The following is a 17,248-nucleotide window of genomic DNA, read 5'->3' on the forward strand; positions in this document are numbered from 1 at the left end:
TTTTGTTCTTTTTATTTCTGTTTTGTATTTTAAACCTTTTGACAGGTTTTAAAGCATCCTCAGTTTAAATGCTTATCATTTTGCAGGAAAGCCCTGGTTACAAAATATTCACATTCTGGCCACGAGAGTTGAACATGTACTACTTCTGTGTATGCATAATTTCTGGAACTGAACATGTGAAATCCTTCTTTTGTTTCCTTTATTTATAATTTATAAAGCTTTTTAAAAAATGTCAAATGTAACTTAATTGCTTCCATTCTGTTTTTCAGCCTGGCTGGGTTGTTTTGGACCAACCAGATGCTGCTAGCCACTTGCAGCGTCCACCAGAACCTTCTCCCCTACCTCCAGGATGGGAAGAGAGGCAGGATATCCTTGGAAGGACCTACTATGTAAACCATGAGTCTAGAAGAACACAGTGGAAGAGACCAAGCCCTGAGTATGTGCCCATCTGGATATATTTTGCCGCCACTTTGCATGTTGATGCCATGTCTCGAGCTGGTTCATAGTGGCACAGGGATCCCTAAGCTGTAAGATAACTGTCCCTGAAAAACTGCCATCTTGGCTGAGGTTTTTATTTAAAAAAAAAAATGATAGTATTTAAAATTATCTGAGGGCAAGCAAGCCTGACAGCGCACATAGTGGAAAGAGGGAATCAAATTCCAAAAGCTGTCTTCCGACCGCCACAAATCTACCATGCCATGCTCTCGCCTATAGACACACACAAAAGTTACTTGAGCGTTCAGCTGTGGCTCAGTTGCTAGAATACTTGCCTGCCATACAGGAGGCCCTGAGTTCCACCCCCAGCACCACATAAAATGGAGTATGGTGGTGCACACCTGTACCCTCAGCACTTGAGGGGTAGAGGCAGGAGGATTAGGAGTTCATAACTACAGCAAGGTTGAGAGCAGCCTGGGCTTAGGTATTTTATGTGTATGGGTGTTTTGCCTGCAACTGTATGTCTGTGCAACAAGTTTATCCACCTATCACGGAAATTTTTGTGGTGGGCTATTAAAATATACGATTTGTATTCTCTGCAATGTTTTTGTGCTGCTAGAGATTGAGCAAGTACCTCGGTCATGCTAAGCAGGCTTTCTACCACTGAACTATAACCCCAGTACTTCATTTTTAAAATATAAATTTATTTTTAAGTCCTAGAGGAACCACTAATAAGGATCCCATGTTAAAGACCCTTCTCTGATTTGGTCATGCGGAGAGCAAGGATGGAATGGTACAGAATTGTGCAATGATTTCATTTGGGGTTAAAGGTTTAGCTCACTAATAAAGTGCTTGACTAGAAAGCTCAGGGTCCTAGGTTCAATCCCCAGCACCGAAACAAATGAGCAGGTTAGGGAGGCAACGACTGTGGGCAGAGGGACAGCTAGGCACAGTGACTGTGCTCTGTGGACCAGTAAGGTGGCTGTGGTTGATATGACTGTATTGAATATTGAAGCTCCCCCATGTTCAGGCCACCCAGAAGAGACAGGCGAATGAATTGAAAACACACCAAGCGCTCTGCTCGTTACGCGGTCATGTACTGTGTGCACCCGTGAATCACACGGTATCCCAAACTGCCCAGTGTCGTGTTCTTCGTAATTTTTATCTTACTTTGTGCATGTGGCTGTTTTGCCTACATGTGTGTCTGTGCATAAGACTATGAGATTTCCTGTGGCTGGCATTATAGACAGCTGTGAGCACTCTGAGGGTGCTGGGAACTGAACCTGGGCCGTCTGAAAGAGAAGCAGTGCTCTTAACCACTGAATTGTCTCTCGAGCCCCAGGATAGGCATTTATTTATGTGTCAACTAAAATAATTATATTTAGGAGTCGGGCATAGTAGCACACGCCTTTAATCGCAGCACTTGAGAGGCAGAGGCAGGTGGATCTCTGAATTCGAGCCCACAGTGAATTCCAGGATAGCCAGGGCTACATAGTCAGACCCTGTCTCAAAAAAAAAAACATAATAAAAATAATAATAATAATAATTTTATTTACTTATTTTGGTTTTTTGAGATAGGCTTTCCCCCTTTCCTCCCTGAGTTACCTTTGGTCACAGCACAGGAAGCTTACTAGGACACTGTCCTAGGCACAGTGATGTAGTATATATCAGCCATTAGTTACACATTTGCAGGAGACTTTTTCTCCCCCTGCCCCGGTTCCTAACAATATGGTCAGCATATTGAAATAGCTTTTGACCAAAGCCAATAAATTCAATCGAAGTATTTACTAACCGCAGACTCTTTGATTATGGTTCTAACTGTGATGAGGCAGGAGTGAAACCCTCTTCTGCTTCTCTCTAGGGATGACCTCTCAGATGCTGAGAACGGTAATATTCAGCTGCAGGCGCAGCGAGCATTCACCACCAGGCGGCAGATTTCGGAAGAGGTGGACAGTGCTGACAACCGGGAGTCCCCCGAGGTATGAACCCTTCTTTTGTTCCTGTTTCCAGCACATCCTAAAGCAGTGGATGAGTGTACTTGTGGCTCACGTGGATTCTGATCTTTTTAGAATTGGGAAATCATACGAGATGAAGAAAACACTGTGTATAGCGGTCAGGCCTTCCAGTCACCTTCGTCGGGTCATGTAGATTCGCAGGCTCACCTCGCAGAAGAGTTAGATACCAGACTTGCTGTGTATGGAAATCCGGCCACCGGCCAGCCAGTCACCAGCTCGGTAAGATGTCTTAGATTTTGTCATGGTTTGTGATTTCATGTCATAAATATGCTTTATGTAAACTTTTGTCTTAAGTCACATGTAATGACAATATTTTGGGTCTTTATCGTCTGGCCGTTTTTTGTTTTATTTTATTTTATTTTATTTTTTAACTTAACATCCCACTAACCGTATGGAGCAGGGTATGGATAACCCCAGTGTTGGCTGTAGTCACAGGGTCCCTTACTATCCTGGCAAACCCACCAAAAACGTGGAAGCCAGAAGCCAAGTTTCTTAAACATTTCAGCAAGAGAAAACACACATGGTCGGTAAGAGGGTGTCAGGACAGTGGATTTGGGCTTCTTGTTGGGTAACTGTTAAGGAGAGCCCAGAGAGACAGGACTTCAGTCTGGATGCTGTCAGGAAGAGGAGAGACCTGTGTGGCTGGGTATCTCCTCTCATCTGGATGCTGTCAGGAAGAGGAGAGACCTGTGTGGCTGGGTATCTCCTCTCATCTGGCGTGACACTAACTCAGTAGCGGAGAAGAGCGGTTACTTACTTGCCAGGATATGGCAGCTGCTTGTCGTTTTGTAGCTTAGCTAGTGTTATTTTATTTTGCCTGGTTCAGGTACAAATTAGAAGACATCTTGAGTTTGCCATGACCCTACCTATGTGTGCCAGGCCGGTTCCTGGGTGACAGAGGCTACTTGTCTTTCTTTTTCTTTTTCTTTTTTTTCTTTTTTGAGACACAGTTTCTCTGTAGTTTTGGAGCCTGTCCTGGAACTAGCTCTTGTAGACCAGGCTGGCCTCGAACTCAAAGAGATCCGCCTGCCTCTGCCTCCCGAATGCTGGGATTAAAGGCCATCGCCCAGCTGTCTTTCTTGATTATATAAGGAATTTTGTTTTGTTTTGTTTTCTAATTTATTTTTATGTGTATGAGTGTTTTGACTGCATATATGTGTACCACGTACATGCCTGGCATCCTCAGAAACCAGAAGTAACAGATCCCCAAGAACTAGAGTTAGATACAGTTGAGAAATACCATATGGGAGTTGGGAACTCCAGGTCCTTTGGACCACGGAGCCGTCTCTCCATCCCCTCTGTGAGGTTTTACCCTTACGTCATAGCTGTTGAGGTACATGTGTCAGTAAGAGCCATGTTAAAGAGAGGTGATGGTTTCTCTTGCTGTCTGCAGCAGGGTTCAAGAGCAAAGCATCCCAGCGTACACCACCCTTGTGAGAACTCTGCCTGGCTTTTTCTAATCTGTACCATGAGGCAGGTTCAGTAGAAGGCGGTTTACTCTCCGTGGCTGCTCTAGTCACTCTCCGCTTTATTCAGTGAGTGACTGTTTCCTGCGGGCTGACCAAAAGAAGGCACCATAACTAATCACTCACTGGGAGTCCCTCTGTAATAAAGCGACAGAACCCCTTGCTTTCACAAGACTTCCATTCTAGTGCAGGGGTCATCGCTGCGTCCTGTGGGCCAAATCTGCAGCTGCCTGTTGCCATAAATAAGGTGTCATTGGAACGCAGCCATTCCTACTTGTCCGTAGCCACGTTCACACCACATCTCAGAGTCGAGCGGTTAGAGGAACTGGCTTCAGTGTTGGCCCCCAGTGGACAGTGTTTGGAGACTTCCAGCACCTTATTCTAGACACTTCACCCCACAGTTAGATGTACCTGCATATATGAATATCCGTCAGTTCACCTGCCGCCTCCTTCCCTTTCCCTCTTCCAGCAGCCTGCTCTGTTTGCTGTTGATTTAATTAATTAACTAGTCAAGGATTCATCAGGTTTACAGATTAGGTATGGGGAGATGAGTCAGTGAAGTGTTTGCCGTGCAACTAGGAGTCCCTGAGTATGATGCTCAGAACTAATGTAAAATAAAAAACCAGGTGTGATGACATACATGTGTCATGCTTAGGCCATGTATAGGTGTCACCAGTTAAGAGTATTCTCATCTTGTATTTAAACCTGAGACAATACTGAGGCCTACAGAACAATAAATTATGTTTCCTCAGTGACTATTACTGGCTCAGGATATAGTGTCCTAAATATTATATATATATATATTCATAAACATAAATGTATACACATATATACTTTTAAGATTTTTATAGATTTATTTTTAATAATGTATATGTGTATATGTCTGTATGTATCTGTATACGTGTTTGTGCACATGAGTGTCATACCCATAGAGGCCAGGAGAGCACCAGATCCCTTGAAACTGTAGTTACAGGTTGTTGTGAACCACTGGATGGGTGCTGAATCCCCAAATCTGGTCCTCTGGACGTAACTGTAAATGGTTTATTTGTGTGTGTGTTTCTCATTTGTGTTGATGTGTTGGTTGGTTTGGGATGTGAGAGTCAAACTCAGTCTTCTGCATACAGAGCATGTGTCTCACTCTGAGCCACATTCTTGTCCCCTTGCTGTCGTCTTATATATTCTTTTTGGTAACTTTTTTTCACTTGTTAATTGGACTGTTTCCATGAATACCAATGTACTTCTCTTAAAGTCACCAAAGCCAATCTTCAGATTTTGGCATGGCTTACGTACAAGTTGTCCTGAAAGTATCCACCGTTTTCCTGTTGTGATGAACTTAGGTTGTCTAGCCATCTTGTTACCATAAACAATACAATTTGGGATATTCTGATTTTGTGTATGTGTGTTTATAAGTTTTGATGTCATTTAATAACAAAAACAAGATATTTCAGTCAGTGGTAAGAGCTTGTATATCAAGAGAAAGGGAAAGAGAGACTATGGGATTTCCAGGAAATAAGTCATTGAAGTGGAATGCCCAGTGGTGGACTGTGAGGCCGGAAGTGACTGGAGCTGAGGAAGAGGCGGGCCCAGGGCGGAAGCACTGTGTTTGGTGCTGTATGTCAGAGTGGTAGTTGAAGCTCCGTTGAAGGCTTCAGCCAGAGAACCAGGGGACTCGATCTAGCCCTCTGGCTGCAGTAGGAAGCCCTTGTCACTGCTGGAGTAATTAAGGTGGCAAATGGTGAGAATTTGATTTAGGGAGAACAAGAGCCACACTGTAACCATCAGGAAAGGTGAATATATTGAGCACTAGTTAGAAAGACCAACTAGGATGAAGGATGAGTTAGCATGGATGTACACAGAATCCAAGCCCATCTGTGGACAGCCAGGGATCAGAGAACATGCACACAGAACTGGCCCTTTTGGGGGTGGAGGGAGGAGAGAGGAGGCATCCCCCATGGGTCTTCCCTTGTTTCTTAGCCTCACCCTTCCCAGCATCACCCTCACCCTGCTCCTTGTCTGCACTCTGAGGGGAGACCTAAAAGCCTTACTGTTTCCTCCCCTCAAGAATCATTCCAACCAGAGAGGCAGCTCGCAAGCCTGTATCTTTGAGGAACAGCCTGCACTTCCTGTGGTGAGTTTTCTCCTCTCCCGTTAGCCAAGAACGAAAGATAGAAAGCTCAGTTGTTTTTTAATTATTGCATATCACAACCCTGAGTGTGAGTGACTGCCCAGCAGGGGACTGAGGAGACGCGGGGTACAACCTGAGGAGAACGGCTTTGGCCTCTCATGGAAAGCGGGCCGATGCTGATGATGGTGGGTGGAATTTGGCTTCTCTGTGCTGCTGGGAGGTGCTGGGCCCCTGCTACTGCACACATGATCCATAGCACCAGCTGTGTCCCGACCTTGCACCCAACAGCGAGACCTGCCTGTGTGTGTTGGCCCATGAGGGACGTCAGTCCAGTGTGTGTACCAGTGGTGAGGGTTCATCTCCTGGCACCTCCTTTCCCGTTGGTCTCAGTCCACACTCAGCAGAGACCCGTGCTGATGAACAGTGATCTCTCACTGCATCTTCTTTCTGGCTCCTCTTTCATTGTGCCAAGTTCTCACTGCCTTGCATAGTCACTTTTGTTTTGTTTGTGACAGGATCTCATGTGTCCTCCTGCCTCCACCTCCCACGTGCTAGAACTACAGGCACAGAGTGCTTGCTAGATCAGTACTCTACAATGAGCTATATCCCCAGCCTCACTTGTCTTTTCAAATACAATTAAACTCTGAGGTGCCTGCCTTTTCAGCCCTCCCTTCCCCTTGCCTGCCTCTTTGGCTCCTGTCTGCCTTCTTCCAAATGCCTAGCTGTTCTCAAAACCCTAATTCTCTTCCTCTCTCATCTGTGTGCACATTTCATTTCTCCTCTTGGGAGGACCTCGCTTTCCCACCCGTCATCCCATCTTTGAATAGCAGTCTGTGTATCAGTTACGAGAAACAAGGTTAGTGCGTTCACGGGATGACATCATGGGGATGCTGAGTCTGTATATCAGTTAGGAGAAAAGAGCTTTGTGCCTTCGTGGGAGGATGACATCGTGGGGATGCTGAGTCTCCAGCATCATCAGCTCGAGAGTTGCCTAGAGAACTGGCTCATCTGTCTTAAAAAAAAATGGCTCCCTACTGAAAAAGATTCCTGTAGGCAGACTTTCTTTTGGGACCACCAGCACACAAATGACATGAAGACTTATTAATTAATTATGAAAGCTTGGCTTTTACCTTAGACTTGTTCGCAGCTATCTTTTATAACATAAATTAACCCATTTCTGTTCATCTATGTAACCTGTTTCTCTTAATCTGTCTTCTGCCACATGGCTTTTACCTTTCTTCCATTCTGTATATCCAACTTATTCCATGTCTCACTGGCATCTCCCGCGTGCTTGGATACTTCCTAAGTTCCTCTCTCTCCCCAGAAGTTCCACCTATTCTCTCCTGCCTAGCTATTGGCTGTTTAGCTCGTTTTAAAACCAATCAAAAGGCTCCTTAGGCAGAGACATATCTTTACGATAGATTCCTTCCAGCCTATGCTGAGGATAAGGGCCCACGTGACTTTGAAGCCCACTGGCCTGGTCACTTGACACCAAATCATAGAGGGCACAGGGGACTACCCTGTTACCCTGTTTTGGGATCCACGTCCTCTCTTGTCTGATTATGCCAGAACATATGTTAGCAGAGACGAGGTCTCACTGTGGAGCCCCTGGCTTGCCTGGAACTCACATGGTCGGTCGGACTGGCCTCAGACTCACCGAGATCCCTGCCTCTGTGCTTAAATGTGGTTTCTGGGGTAGTGTGCTTCAGTTCAGACATCAGCTGCTTCTCTTAGGAACCATTTCCAAAATCTCACTTTACCGTCTGCAGAGTGGCCAGCGTTAGCAGTAATCTCCTCGGTTTGTGTGTGTGTGCACGCGTGTGTCCCTAAGCATATGGCTTCTGGTGTTGACATGTTTTGTCATGCTCAGTGTCTCTTTTCCTTCTTTCCAAATGAATTTCTGTTTTGTATATATTTTAAAAGATGATTTAAAATGAAGTTCATTGTTCTAAATTTACAATGTATCATCTGCCCATTTTCTGTTGTGACGAGTGGTTTTAGTTCAAAATAAATTACGGGTCCTTTTAGAGCACTGGCAGTGAGGAAAGGCCCCGAGCTTCCGTCAGGAGCTCTCCCCGGTTAACATGGAGTTTTTCTGTTATGCGTTAGCTTTTGCCTACTTCATCTGGATTGCCGCCAGGTTGGGAAGAAAAACAAGATGAAAGAGGACGGTCATACTATGTAGACCACAATTCTAGAACAACCACGTGGGCCAAGCCCACCATGCAGGTACTCTGCGCTGTTAGCTTGTCTTCTTACAGCTTCCCGGGTGAGCTCGGACTGCACACTTGGTGTCTTGTGTTTGTTCTGCCGTCTCCTGTGGACTCCAGTGTGTGTTATTACATGAGGCACATCTAATCGGGGCTAGGAGAGCAAAATCATAATCTAGTCCATTGGATGATTGCTACTTTCAGTGACTGCTGTTTCATTTGGTGTGCATGCATGCGCGTGGGGTGTGTGTGTGTGTGTGTGTGTGTGTGTGTGTGTGTGTGTGTGAGAGAGAGAGAGAGAGAGAGAGAGAGAGAGAGAGAGAGAGAGAGAGAATTTGAGAGTGCATGCGTGTGTGGAAGACTAAAGGACACCATGTCTGTTCCTCAGTTGCTCTCCCTTTTATTTACTGAGTCAGGCTCTTTTGCTGAATTTGGAGTTTTTTTCTGGGATCTGGTCTCCATCTCTCAGACACTGGGATTGTAAGCTGGCCACCATGTCCTCCTGGCTTTTTTGTGTGCTGTGGATCTGAACTCTGGTCTGCACAGCCATGGCAAGCACTCTATCCATAGAGCTGTCTCCCTGAGCCCTTGTTCAGATAGTTTGTTAATGGGTGGTCTTGGTGATGGGTGTCTGTGAAATTTGTAATTATGGACTGGGGACTTGGCTCGGTGGTTCAGAGCACTGGCTGCTCTTGCAGAGGACACAGGTTCAGTACTTAGCACCTACATGAAGGCTCACAACCATCGTAACTCCAGTTCTAAGGCCTCGATGCCTTCTTTTCACCTCCATGGACACTACATGCACTTGGTGCATAGCCATACATGCAAGCAAAACCCACATATAAAATAAAATAAATAAACCTTTAAAAGAAGTTTATAATTGTGACCTCTTCCATGTAGCAGACTGATAATATGTTTATTTTATCTTATTTCCATTTCTTTCACTGAATTTTTTTCCTTTTTTATGGAAGATGGACACCACAGGGTGTGTGTGTGTGTGTGTGTGTGTGTGTGTGTGTGTGTGTGTCAGAGGACAACTTAAAGGACTTGATCATCTTCTGCCATGTGGGTTCTGGGGAATCGAACTCAGGTCCTCAGGCTTGGCAGCAAGCACCTTTGCCCATGCAGCTGTCTGGCTGGCCCTTTAGCCACTCCTGCGCTGGGGGATGTTCCCACTGAGTCTTCGTGAGCAGTGCTTGCTGTCTGCTCTGTGCCCTCCTTGCCCTGTAGCTCCTGGGGCAGTCATTTTACTGTGTGTTAATTAGCTGAGAAAATTATTATAAATTAGTTGGCTAAGTTATTATAAGAAACAGTTTTATAGAAAAGTTTATTTAAAATTCAGGGGAAAAATTAAAATGTTGGTGATTTGGGCCTGGAGAAATGGCTCAGTGATTTCAGAACACTTGCTGTTCTTCCAGAGGACTCAAGTTCACTCTCAGCACCCACATCAGGGCCTCGCCACCGTCTGTAACTCCAGCAAGGGAATCCGATACCTCTCGCCTCTCTCTTCAGGTCCCTGCACTCATACACACATACCCTCCACATAATAGAAACAAGTCTTTAAGAGTTAGTCTCATATGTTTGGCACTGGTTTGCAAGTGTACGAACAGTTCTCTTCACAGGTTAAACTAGCTATTTTAATTATATTCTTTATTTATGAGGTCTCTATAGTTTTACAGTATGACTTAATTAATGTGCCAGGCCACAGCGGAGACCAGTCAGCTGCCGTCGAGCCAGAGTTCGGCAGGCCTTCTGCCACAGCTCCCCCCCCAGTGACCCAGCTCAGCAGGCGAGTTCAGCGTCTGACACTGGGCAAGGATTCCTTCCTAAAGGTTGGGAAGTCCGGCGTGCACCAAATGGGAGGCTTTTCTTTATTGACCACAACACCAAAACCACCACCTGGGTAACTTCCACGCACCTCAGTTTACATCATAGCAAGAGCTGCTTCTGCATCTGTCACATGTGTTAGTGTAGTGTGCTTTCCTAATAGTCCGTGAGTTACCTGTAAAAGTCTCGGTTGGGTTTGTTTTTCTGTTTGAGGTAGGGTCTTATGTAGTCCAGGCTGCCCTAGAACTTGCACTCCCGATCTTCCTGCCTCCACCTCCGAAGTCCCACACACGAGGCTCTGTGGGAATCCCATTCTTCTGGGAATGGAAGCCAGGGCTTTGTGCACATAGGTGAGTGCTCCCCAACTGAGCCACTCGCCCAGCTCCAGGGAGCCTTAATAATATTATTTGTGCTCAATGTACATTTATGCTTCTTTTTGAGATTATATTGGATTTTATGAAGGTGTTCGTATTTATTTTCTGTTTCTAGTTTCTGGCTCACTAGTCACAAAGGCTTAGAAAGATTTTTAGTAATAGGTTTTTACCTTTATATTTTCTATTTTCAAAGCACTTTCAAGTTTCTATCTCATTTATTAATATTTTCAGAAAGACTCCATGAAGACAGGCATTTTGTTGTTGTCGTTGGTAGAATTTAGTTACATTCTTTTATGTATGACTGCCTACATATATGCTTGTGCACCCATGGAGGCCAGAAGAGTGTCATATTCCCTGGAATCTGAGTTACAGATGGTTGTGGGCCACCACATGGGTGCTGGGAGCCAAACCCTGGTCCTCTGAATGAACAGCCAGTGCTTTTAATTCGGAGCCCTCATCAGTTTAGTTTAAGCCTTAAAATTGTTTGGTATTTAGCTTATAACCAACGAAAAGTTCTCCAAACATAACACTTGAGACTTAGTAACTATTTCAAAAGGTCAGCAAAGCTTAAGCAAATTTAAAAGAACTTGACTAATATAATAATATTGAAGTAATTATACATTCATTAATCCAAGTAAATTGAACTTTGTTCTCTTCTTTAAGATGTGAGTTGATCTTAGTTACTTTTTTTAAGCTACCCTCTGATCTTGCAACAAAAAAAAAATAATAATAACCAGTACCCAAACAGATAACACAACATGTGGTTCTATTTACTTATTCATTTCTTTGTTTGATTATACCCATGCATTTCTCTATCCTGTATGTGTACATGTATGTGTGTGGAGGTCAGAGGGTAACTTGCAGAGGTATTGAGCACAGTTGTCAGGCCCGCTGAGCTATCTCACTGGCCCAGATGTGGTTCAGTGGGGTAAAGTGGTCTCAGTGCAAGACATCAGTGCTGATCCCCTGGGAAGTGACCTTATCTACCTCTCAATGGGACAACCTCACCGCGTTATTTGCTAGGAGGAGAAGTAAGTCACAGGCGAAGGAATTAAGGCTAAGTGGGTAAGATGGCATGTGTCTGTAATCCTAGCACCCTTGAGACTGAGGTAGGAGGGTCAGGGCTCCAGGGCCAGTCTGGGCTGTTTGAGTTCTGCCTCAAAAAGCCAAAAACATATAATACTTAATTTCATTATTTTTCCGTTTTCATGGATGTGTGTGCGTGCATGTTTTGTGTGTGTGTGTGTCCACACATGTACTTGCTGCCTGTGTGCATGTATGTGTGAGAAACAGTGTGTGTGTGTGTGTGTTTGCGTGTGCATGTGGAGGCTGACTGATGCCAGAAATCATCCTGCATTGCTCTTCTAATAACTAGGTGAGGCAGGCTCTCTCACTCAAGCCCACAGCTCGTCTGTGCCAATGGTCTGCCTAGCAAGCTTGCCATGGGGATCCCGTCTCCTCCATCCAAGGCTACAATTACAACAGGCCATGGTGCTGTCCTGGCATCTGTGTGGGTTCAGGGGATCCAGACTCCGTTCCTCACTCTCTCTTGGCAAATGCTTTACCCACTCAGCTGTCTCTCCCACTCCAAAAAGAGTATTTTAAATATATGTCAACTTTACAAAGCAATTATAACACAATGGCTGTCATTATTTTAAAGTATGTGTGTTGTTTTATTTGTGGCTTAACCAAATAAAGGATGACCCAAGATCGAAAATCCCTGCTCATCTGAAAGCAAAGACTCCAGTCGACTCATCTAATGACCTGGGACCTTTACCTGTAAGTTCTATTGCTGAGCTAACCTGATACCTTCAAATATTGGAGTTATTTAACTATAACTAACATTGTTATTAAACTATTGATTCTTTCTGCTAAAAATATGTGAAAGTTAAGCATATAACTAATGCTATTTTGGGGGGATTTTTTGTTTGTATTGGGGGTTAGTTTTTCTTTTCTGGTTCTTTTTTTTTTTAATAATCATCTAAGGTCTGGTGCTAAAATAAAATAATTGCAACAAATGTTTCATTACAGCCAGGATGGGAAGAGAGAACCCACACAGACGGACGAGTCTTCTATATAAACCACAGTACGTGCCTTGTGACTTCTCTATTGCAGTTCTCGTGGTGTTGAGTTGTAGACATGAGGAAGAGGAACATCTTTTCTCTTTTCCTTCCTAGATACAAAAAAGACACAGTGGGAAGATCCTCGGACCCAGAACGTGGCAACAACTGGACCAGTAAGTCCCCGGCATCCTGGTGCTCTAGGTCAAAGGTGGAGCTCAAAGGAACAGCCTCTGCAGGCCTCCCCTCCCTCCTCACTGTGCCTGCTCTCGCCGTTTTACTGCACACCACCAGCTTGGGCAGTGAGATGCAATCAGAATCTGGGGCAGTAAGCCGCTCAGCCTGGGTTGACACCTGCCCATCTAAAGCAGTGCAAAGCACAGAAGGGCCAGCCAGAGTCAAGATGGATGGTTTTTTGTCAGTCATTGCAAAGAGCCACTATTTAAGCCTTACTCCTATTTTATAGAAATATTATACTGTACCATAGTTACACTGCCCTTGAATCGGGTTAACTACAGAAAAAGGACTTTAGACTTGGTTAATTCACAAAATTAATAAAAATGAATGTAAGGTTTTTTAGATCAGTGTCCATTATCTCGGCATGTAGTCTTTTAAAATAATGAGGAAGAAAGGGAACGCCTGGAAGTCCAAGGGAAAACGCATTTTCCAATTGGTTCCTTTAATGGAGAAAGCACTTTCAAAGCCTTTTCAGAAGTAGAAAATTTTGTTTCTAAATTATCTCTACCTGAAAGACTTATTTTGCCTCTGGCATGTCGCATTTTAAGAATATTGTATGAGCTGGAAATGGTGGCACACGCCTTTAATCTCAGCACTTGGGAGGCAGAGGCAGGCGGATCTCTGAGCCGCGGCCAACCTGGTCTACATAGAGTTTGGGGCCAGCCATTGATACATAGAGCGACTCTTTAAAAAAAAAAAAAATGCATGAAGAAAATTGCCACAATGACTGCTGACTTCAGTTTTATCTTAAAGAGAATTTAAAATAATAATAAGTCTGCTGTGTGCTCTTCTTCAAATTAAACTTTTAATTTCCAAATAATTTTTCCTTTGTATGTGTTCATAAGTTATCCAGAGGGAGCTAATAACACTGTTCCAGAATAAAACCAATCTAAACTTTGTTTTTCCAAATGTTTCAACTAAAGGCAGTGCCCTACTCCAGGGATTACAAAAGGAAGTACGAGTTCTTCCGAAGAAAGCTGAAGAAGCAGGTTAGTGACATTGTAACTGTCACTCAACTGGGGGTAGGGGTGTTCTGGGGGAGGAGAGGGAGCTCTTCTCTAAGGAGGGGGGAGTGAGGGGAGAAGTATGGTATGCAGTCACAGATACAGTTGCTGTTCTCTAATGGGGGACCACACGGGACACACAGTCACAGATAGAGTTGCTATGTTTGAGGACTCAGTGGTCACTTTCTCATAGGGAAAAGGGGTGTATGTGTTTTAAAGAAGTTTTAAATTATTGTTTTGAAGATTGATTTATTCTGTATCTGTGAGTGTTTTGCCTATATAACATGCATGCATGCACATATGTGCCTGATCTGGTGCCTATTTCCTTTTTTAAAAAAAAATTATGTGCATTGGTGTTTTCCTTGCCTGTAAGTCTATATGACAGTATCAGATCTTGGAGTTGTAGACAGTTGTGAGCTGCTGTGTAGGGGCTGGGAATTGAACCTGAGTCCTCTGGAAGAATAGTGAGTGAGTGCTCTTAACCTCTGAGCCATCTCTTCGGGTCATAGTCTCATGATTTTCAAATATTATTATTTTAAAGACTGGATATGGTGGTGCAAAGTCTTTCATCCTAGCACCCAGGAAGCAGAGGTGGGTAGATCTCTGAATTCAAGGCCAGCCTGGTCTATAGAGAGAGTTCCAGAGCAGCTAAGTGTACATAGTGAGACTTTGTCTCAAAAAAAAAATTAAGTTTTTAATTGTGGGGGGTCCTGAGGTGACCTGAGACATCAGATAAAAATTAACAGTGAACAGAGGTGAAAATGGTGGTATTGCTACTTATTTTATTATGTTTGTCAAATGCGTTCATTACACTTTTTTTTTTCCACTATCAGACTTCAATTATGTTTACAATTTAACCCATCTGCCCATCCTTTGGTGTAATATTTTAAATCCCTTATTTGCTGGTACCCTCTTCCTTTTCCTGCAGTTCAGGAGCATGGCCACTAGGTGGCAATGTTGTGTTGTACTTTCTAGGGTTCCAAGCTGGTGACCTCAAGTGATTCAAAATGGTGGGTTGGATACCAGAGTTTTTCACGAATTTAACAAAAATTTTTAGTGTAAATATTATGTTTTCCAATAGAATTTTTAAAAGAGAAAAGGACTTTTAAATTCTCCAGAACTTTGGTGATAAACAATAGCTTTGTGTTAATTCGTGTTTAATTATTTTAAAAATCGTTTTGTATTTTAGGTACCTGTTCTGATTTTAAAGCATTTGACAGGAAAGGTGGTATATAGTCCAGTTGTTAAAGTGCTTGCTGGGCACTCAGGAGGCAGTGGCAGGCGGATCTCTTGAGTTCAAGGCTAGACTGGTCTATATAGAGAGTTCCAAGATAGTTAGAACTATACAGAGAATCTGTATCTCAAAAAAGAAAAAAAAAAAAATATCCTTAAAAGATGGGAACTTGAGCCTGGTGGTGCACATCTTTAATCCTAAGACCTAGGAGGCAGAAACAGGCAGGTCTCTGATTTTGAAACCAGCCTGGTCTAGATAGAGAATTCCAGGCCAGCCAGGGCTACATAGTAAGACTATGTCTCAAAAGGAAAAACAAACAATAAATAAGGTGGAGCGCAATGAGGAAGGCATTGAGTACTGACTTCAGCTGCACATGCGCGTACACAGTACTGCACCGTCCTTGAGGACGTACATCTGACACCCCAAATTTAGTTCTTGTTTCCCATCCCTAGCCCAACTATGGGGCCTGTCCCAGAACAGGGTACTTACTTGCACCAGTTCCCTGGTAATTAGTCTTTTTTTTTTTAACTAATTTTTTATTTTTATTTAATGTGCATTGGTGTTTTGCCTGTATGTGTGTATCTGTGTGAGGGTGTTAGAGCTTGGAGTTGCACACAGGTGTGAGCTGCCATGTGGGTGTTAGGAATTGAACCCAGGTCCTCTGGATGAGCAGCTGTGTTCTTAACTACTAAGCCATCTCTCCAGGCCCCTGGTAATTAGTCTTTAAAAACCACTTTTCTCCAGTCCTAACACTGTTGAACTTGCACAAGCAGCAGGAGAGACCAGTACGGTGCCTGTGTGGCTTTCTGTGCGCTGTTTATATGAAGTTTCTGTTTTCCCTAAATACACTAGCAGGGTGATGTATTCTCCTAAGCGCTTGTCTGTCTTTTTCTGAGCTCACAGAGTACTGAGAATGTACCCACTGGACAGTTGTGTACTCAGGGATAAAACACTCAGATACATTATAGCATTTACAGGGGGAGCTGAGGCATAGTTACCTGCACGTATCTCTGCAGCACAGGACGTACGAGAGATGAAGGAGCCAAGTGTTCCTACAGGAAGAGAGAGGCTGAAAAGCTAGACTTTCCTCTTCTGTTGTCTGCAGTTTCTTCCTGTTAAAGCGGAGATGGTCGTCTATCGTAGTGTTGTTGTGAAGAGTGGGTGATTGAACCCATCACATGTGGAGGACAGAGCCTAGGGCGGTGGAGGAGCTGGCAGTAGGCCGGTGGCCAGCAGTAGGTGGGGTGTTGGTGCAGTATGGTCAAACCTATATCAACATGGAATGCACTACTGGCAAAATACTTTCTAGGGTTTATTCTCGCTGGCTGTAGCTTCTAGTGGACATAAAAATCAGAAGTAATTCCGAGAAAGCCTACATTCTGCCCCTGTAGAAAAATGTTAAGACCATACACTCAGGCTAGATGTGGGGGTGCACACCTTTAAGTCCAGGAGGAGGATGCTGTTGAGTCAATCTTGAGTCCTAGGCTAGCCTGAACAAGTGCAGGACTAACCTGGGTGACAGGAATGGACCCTGTTTCTTGAGCAGGGAGGGTGGGGCTTTTCCTGACGGTTTTACTAAAGGAAAGGGCTGTGGGCACAGAGTGGAGTGTGGTGAGCACACTGGGCTGACTTACACCATGGCTCTCTCTCCCTGGCTCTGCAGAATGACATTCCAAACAAATTTGAGATGAAACTCCGCCGCGCAAATGTTCTGGAGGATTCTTACCGGAGAATTATGGGTGTGAAGAGAGCCGACGTCCTCAAGGCTCGACTCTGGATTGAGTTCGATGGTGAAAAGGGACTTGATTATGGAGGAGTTGCTCGGGAATGGTTCTTCCTCATTTCAAAGGAAATGTTTAACCCTTATTACGGGCTGTTCGAGTATTCTGCAACGTAAGTTCCTTATTATCAGGTCTCAATGTGTTGCCCAGGCTAGCCTTGAGTTCGTGACCTTAGGCAATCAGCCTCCTCACCTCCCGATTAGCTAATCCTAGCCACGTGCCAGCACACCTGGCATGAGCACTCTAAACAACTGTGTAGAGAAGATGGGGGAAATCACAGTCTCCAAAATCAGGTTGATGTTGGAAAGCGTGGGCTAAGTGATCGGCGTCACAGAGAGACTCTTAACTGGTTTGTCAGAGATGACTTTTTACAATTGTGTTTAAATGTATATAACATAAAAATTACCATGTTAACTTTGTGTGTATGTGTGTGTGTGTGTACACTATGATTTGCACATGACTGGCAGGCCCTCCAGAGCT

The 17,248-nt window shown here is 44.1% G+C and overlaps 1 protein-coding gene across 1 annotated transcript in view; it reads left to right on the top strand.

The window, feature by feature from the left end:
• Window positions 1-17,248, top strand: part of Nedd4 (NEDD4 E3 ubiquitin protein ligase) — a 90,177-nt gene that overhangs the window by 58,861 nt on the left and 14,068 nt on the right. Inside the window, 12 exon segments of the mRNA XM_050125603.1 lie at window positions 270-436; window positions 2,297-2,414; window positions 2,505-2,669; window positions 5,979-6,044; window positions 8,151-8,270; window positions 9,953-10,012; window positions 10,014-10,154; window positions 12,151-12,231; window positions 12,484-12,538; window positions 12,630-12,688; window positions 13,673-13,738; window positions 16,651-16,880. Of these exon segments, the coding sequence (XP_049981560.1) occupies window positions 270-436; window positions 2,297-2,414; window positions 2,505-2,669; window positions 5,979-6,044; window positions 8,151-8,270; window positions 9,953-10,012; window positions 10,014-10,154; window positions 12,151-12,231; window positions 12,484-12,538; window positions 12,630-12,688; window positions 13,673-13,738; window positions 16,651-16,880 (1,328 nt within the window).

This window comes from Alexandromys fortis, unplaced genomic scaffold, assembly GCF_014885135.2.
Source record: "Alexandromys fortis isolate MF-2015 unplaced genomic scaffold, M_Fortis_MF-2015_v1.1 scaffold_22, whole genome shotgun sequence".
Taxonomy (NCBI): domain Eukaryota; kingdom Metazoa; phylum Chordata; class Mammalia; order Rodentia; family Cricetidae; genus Alexandromys; species Alexandromys fortis.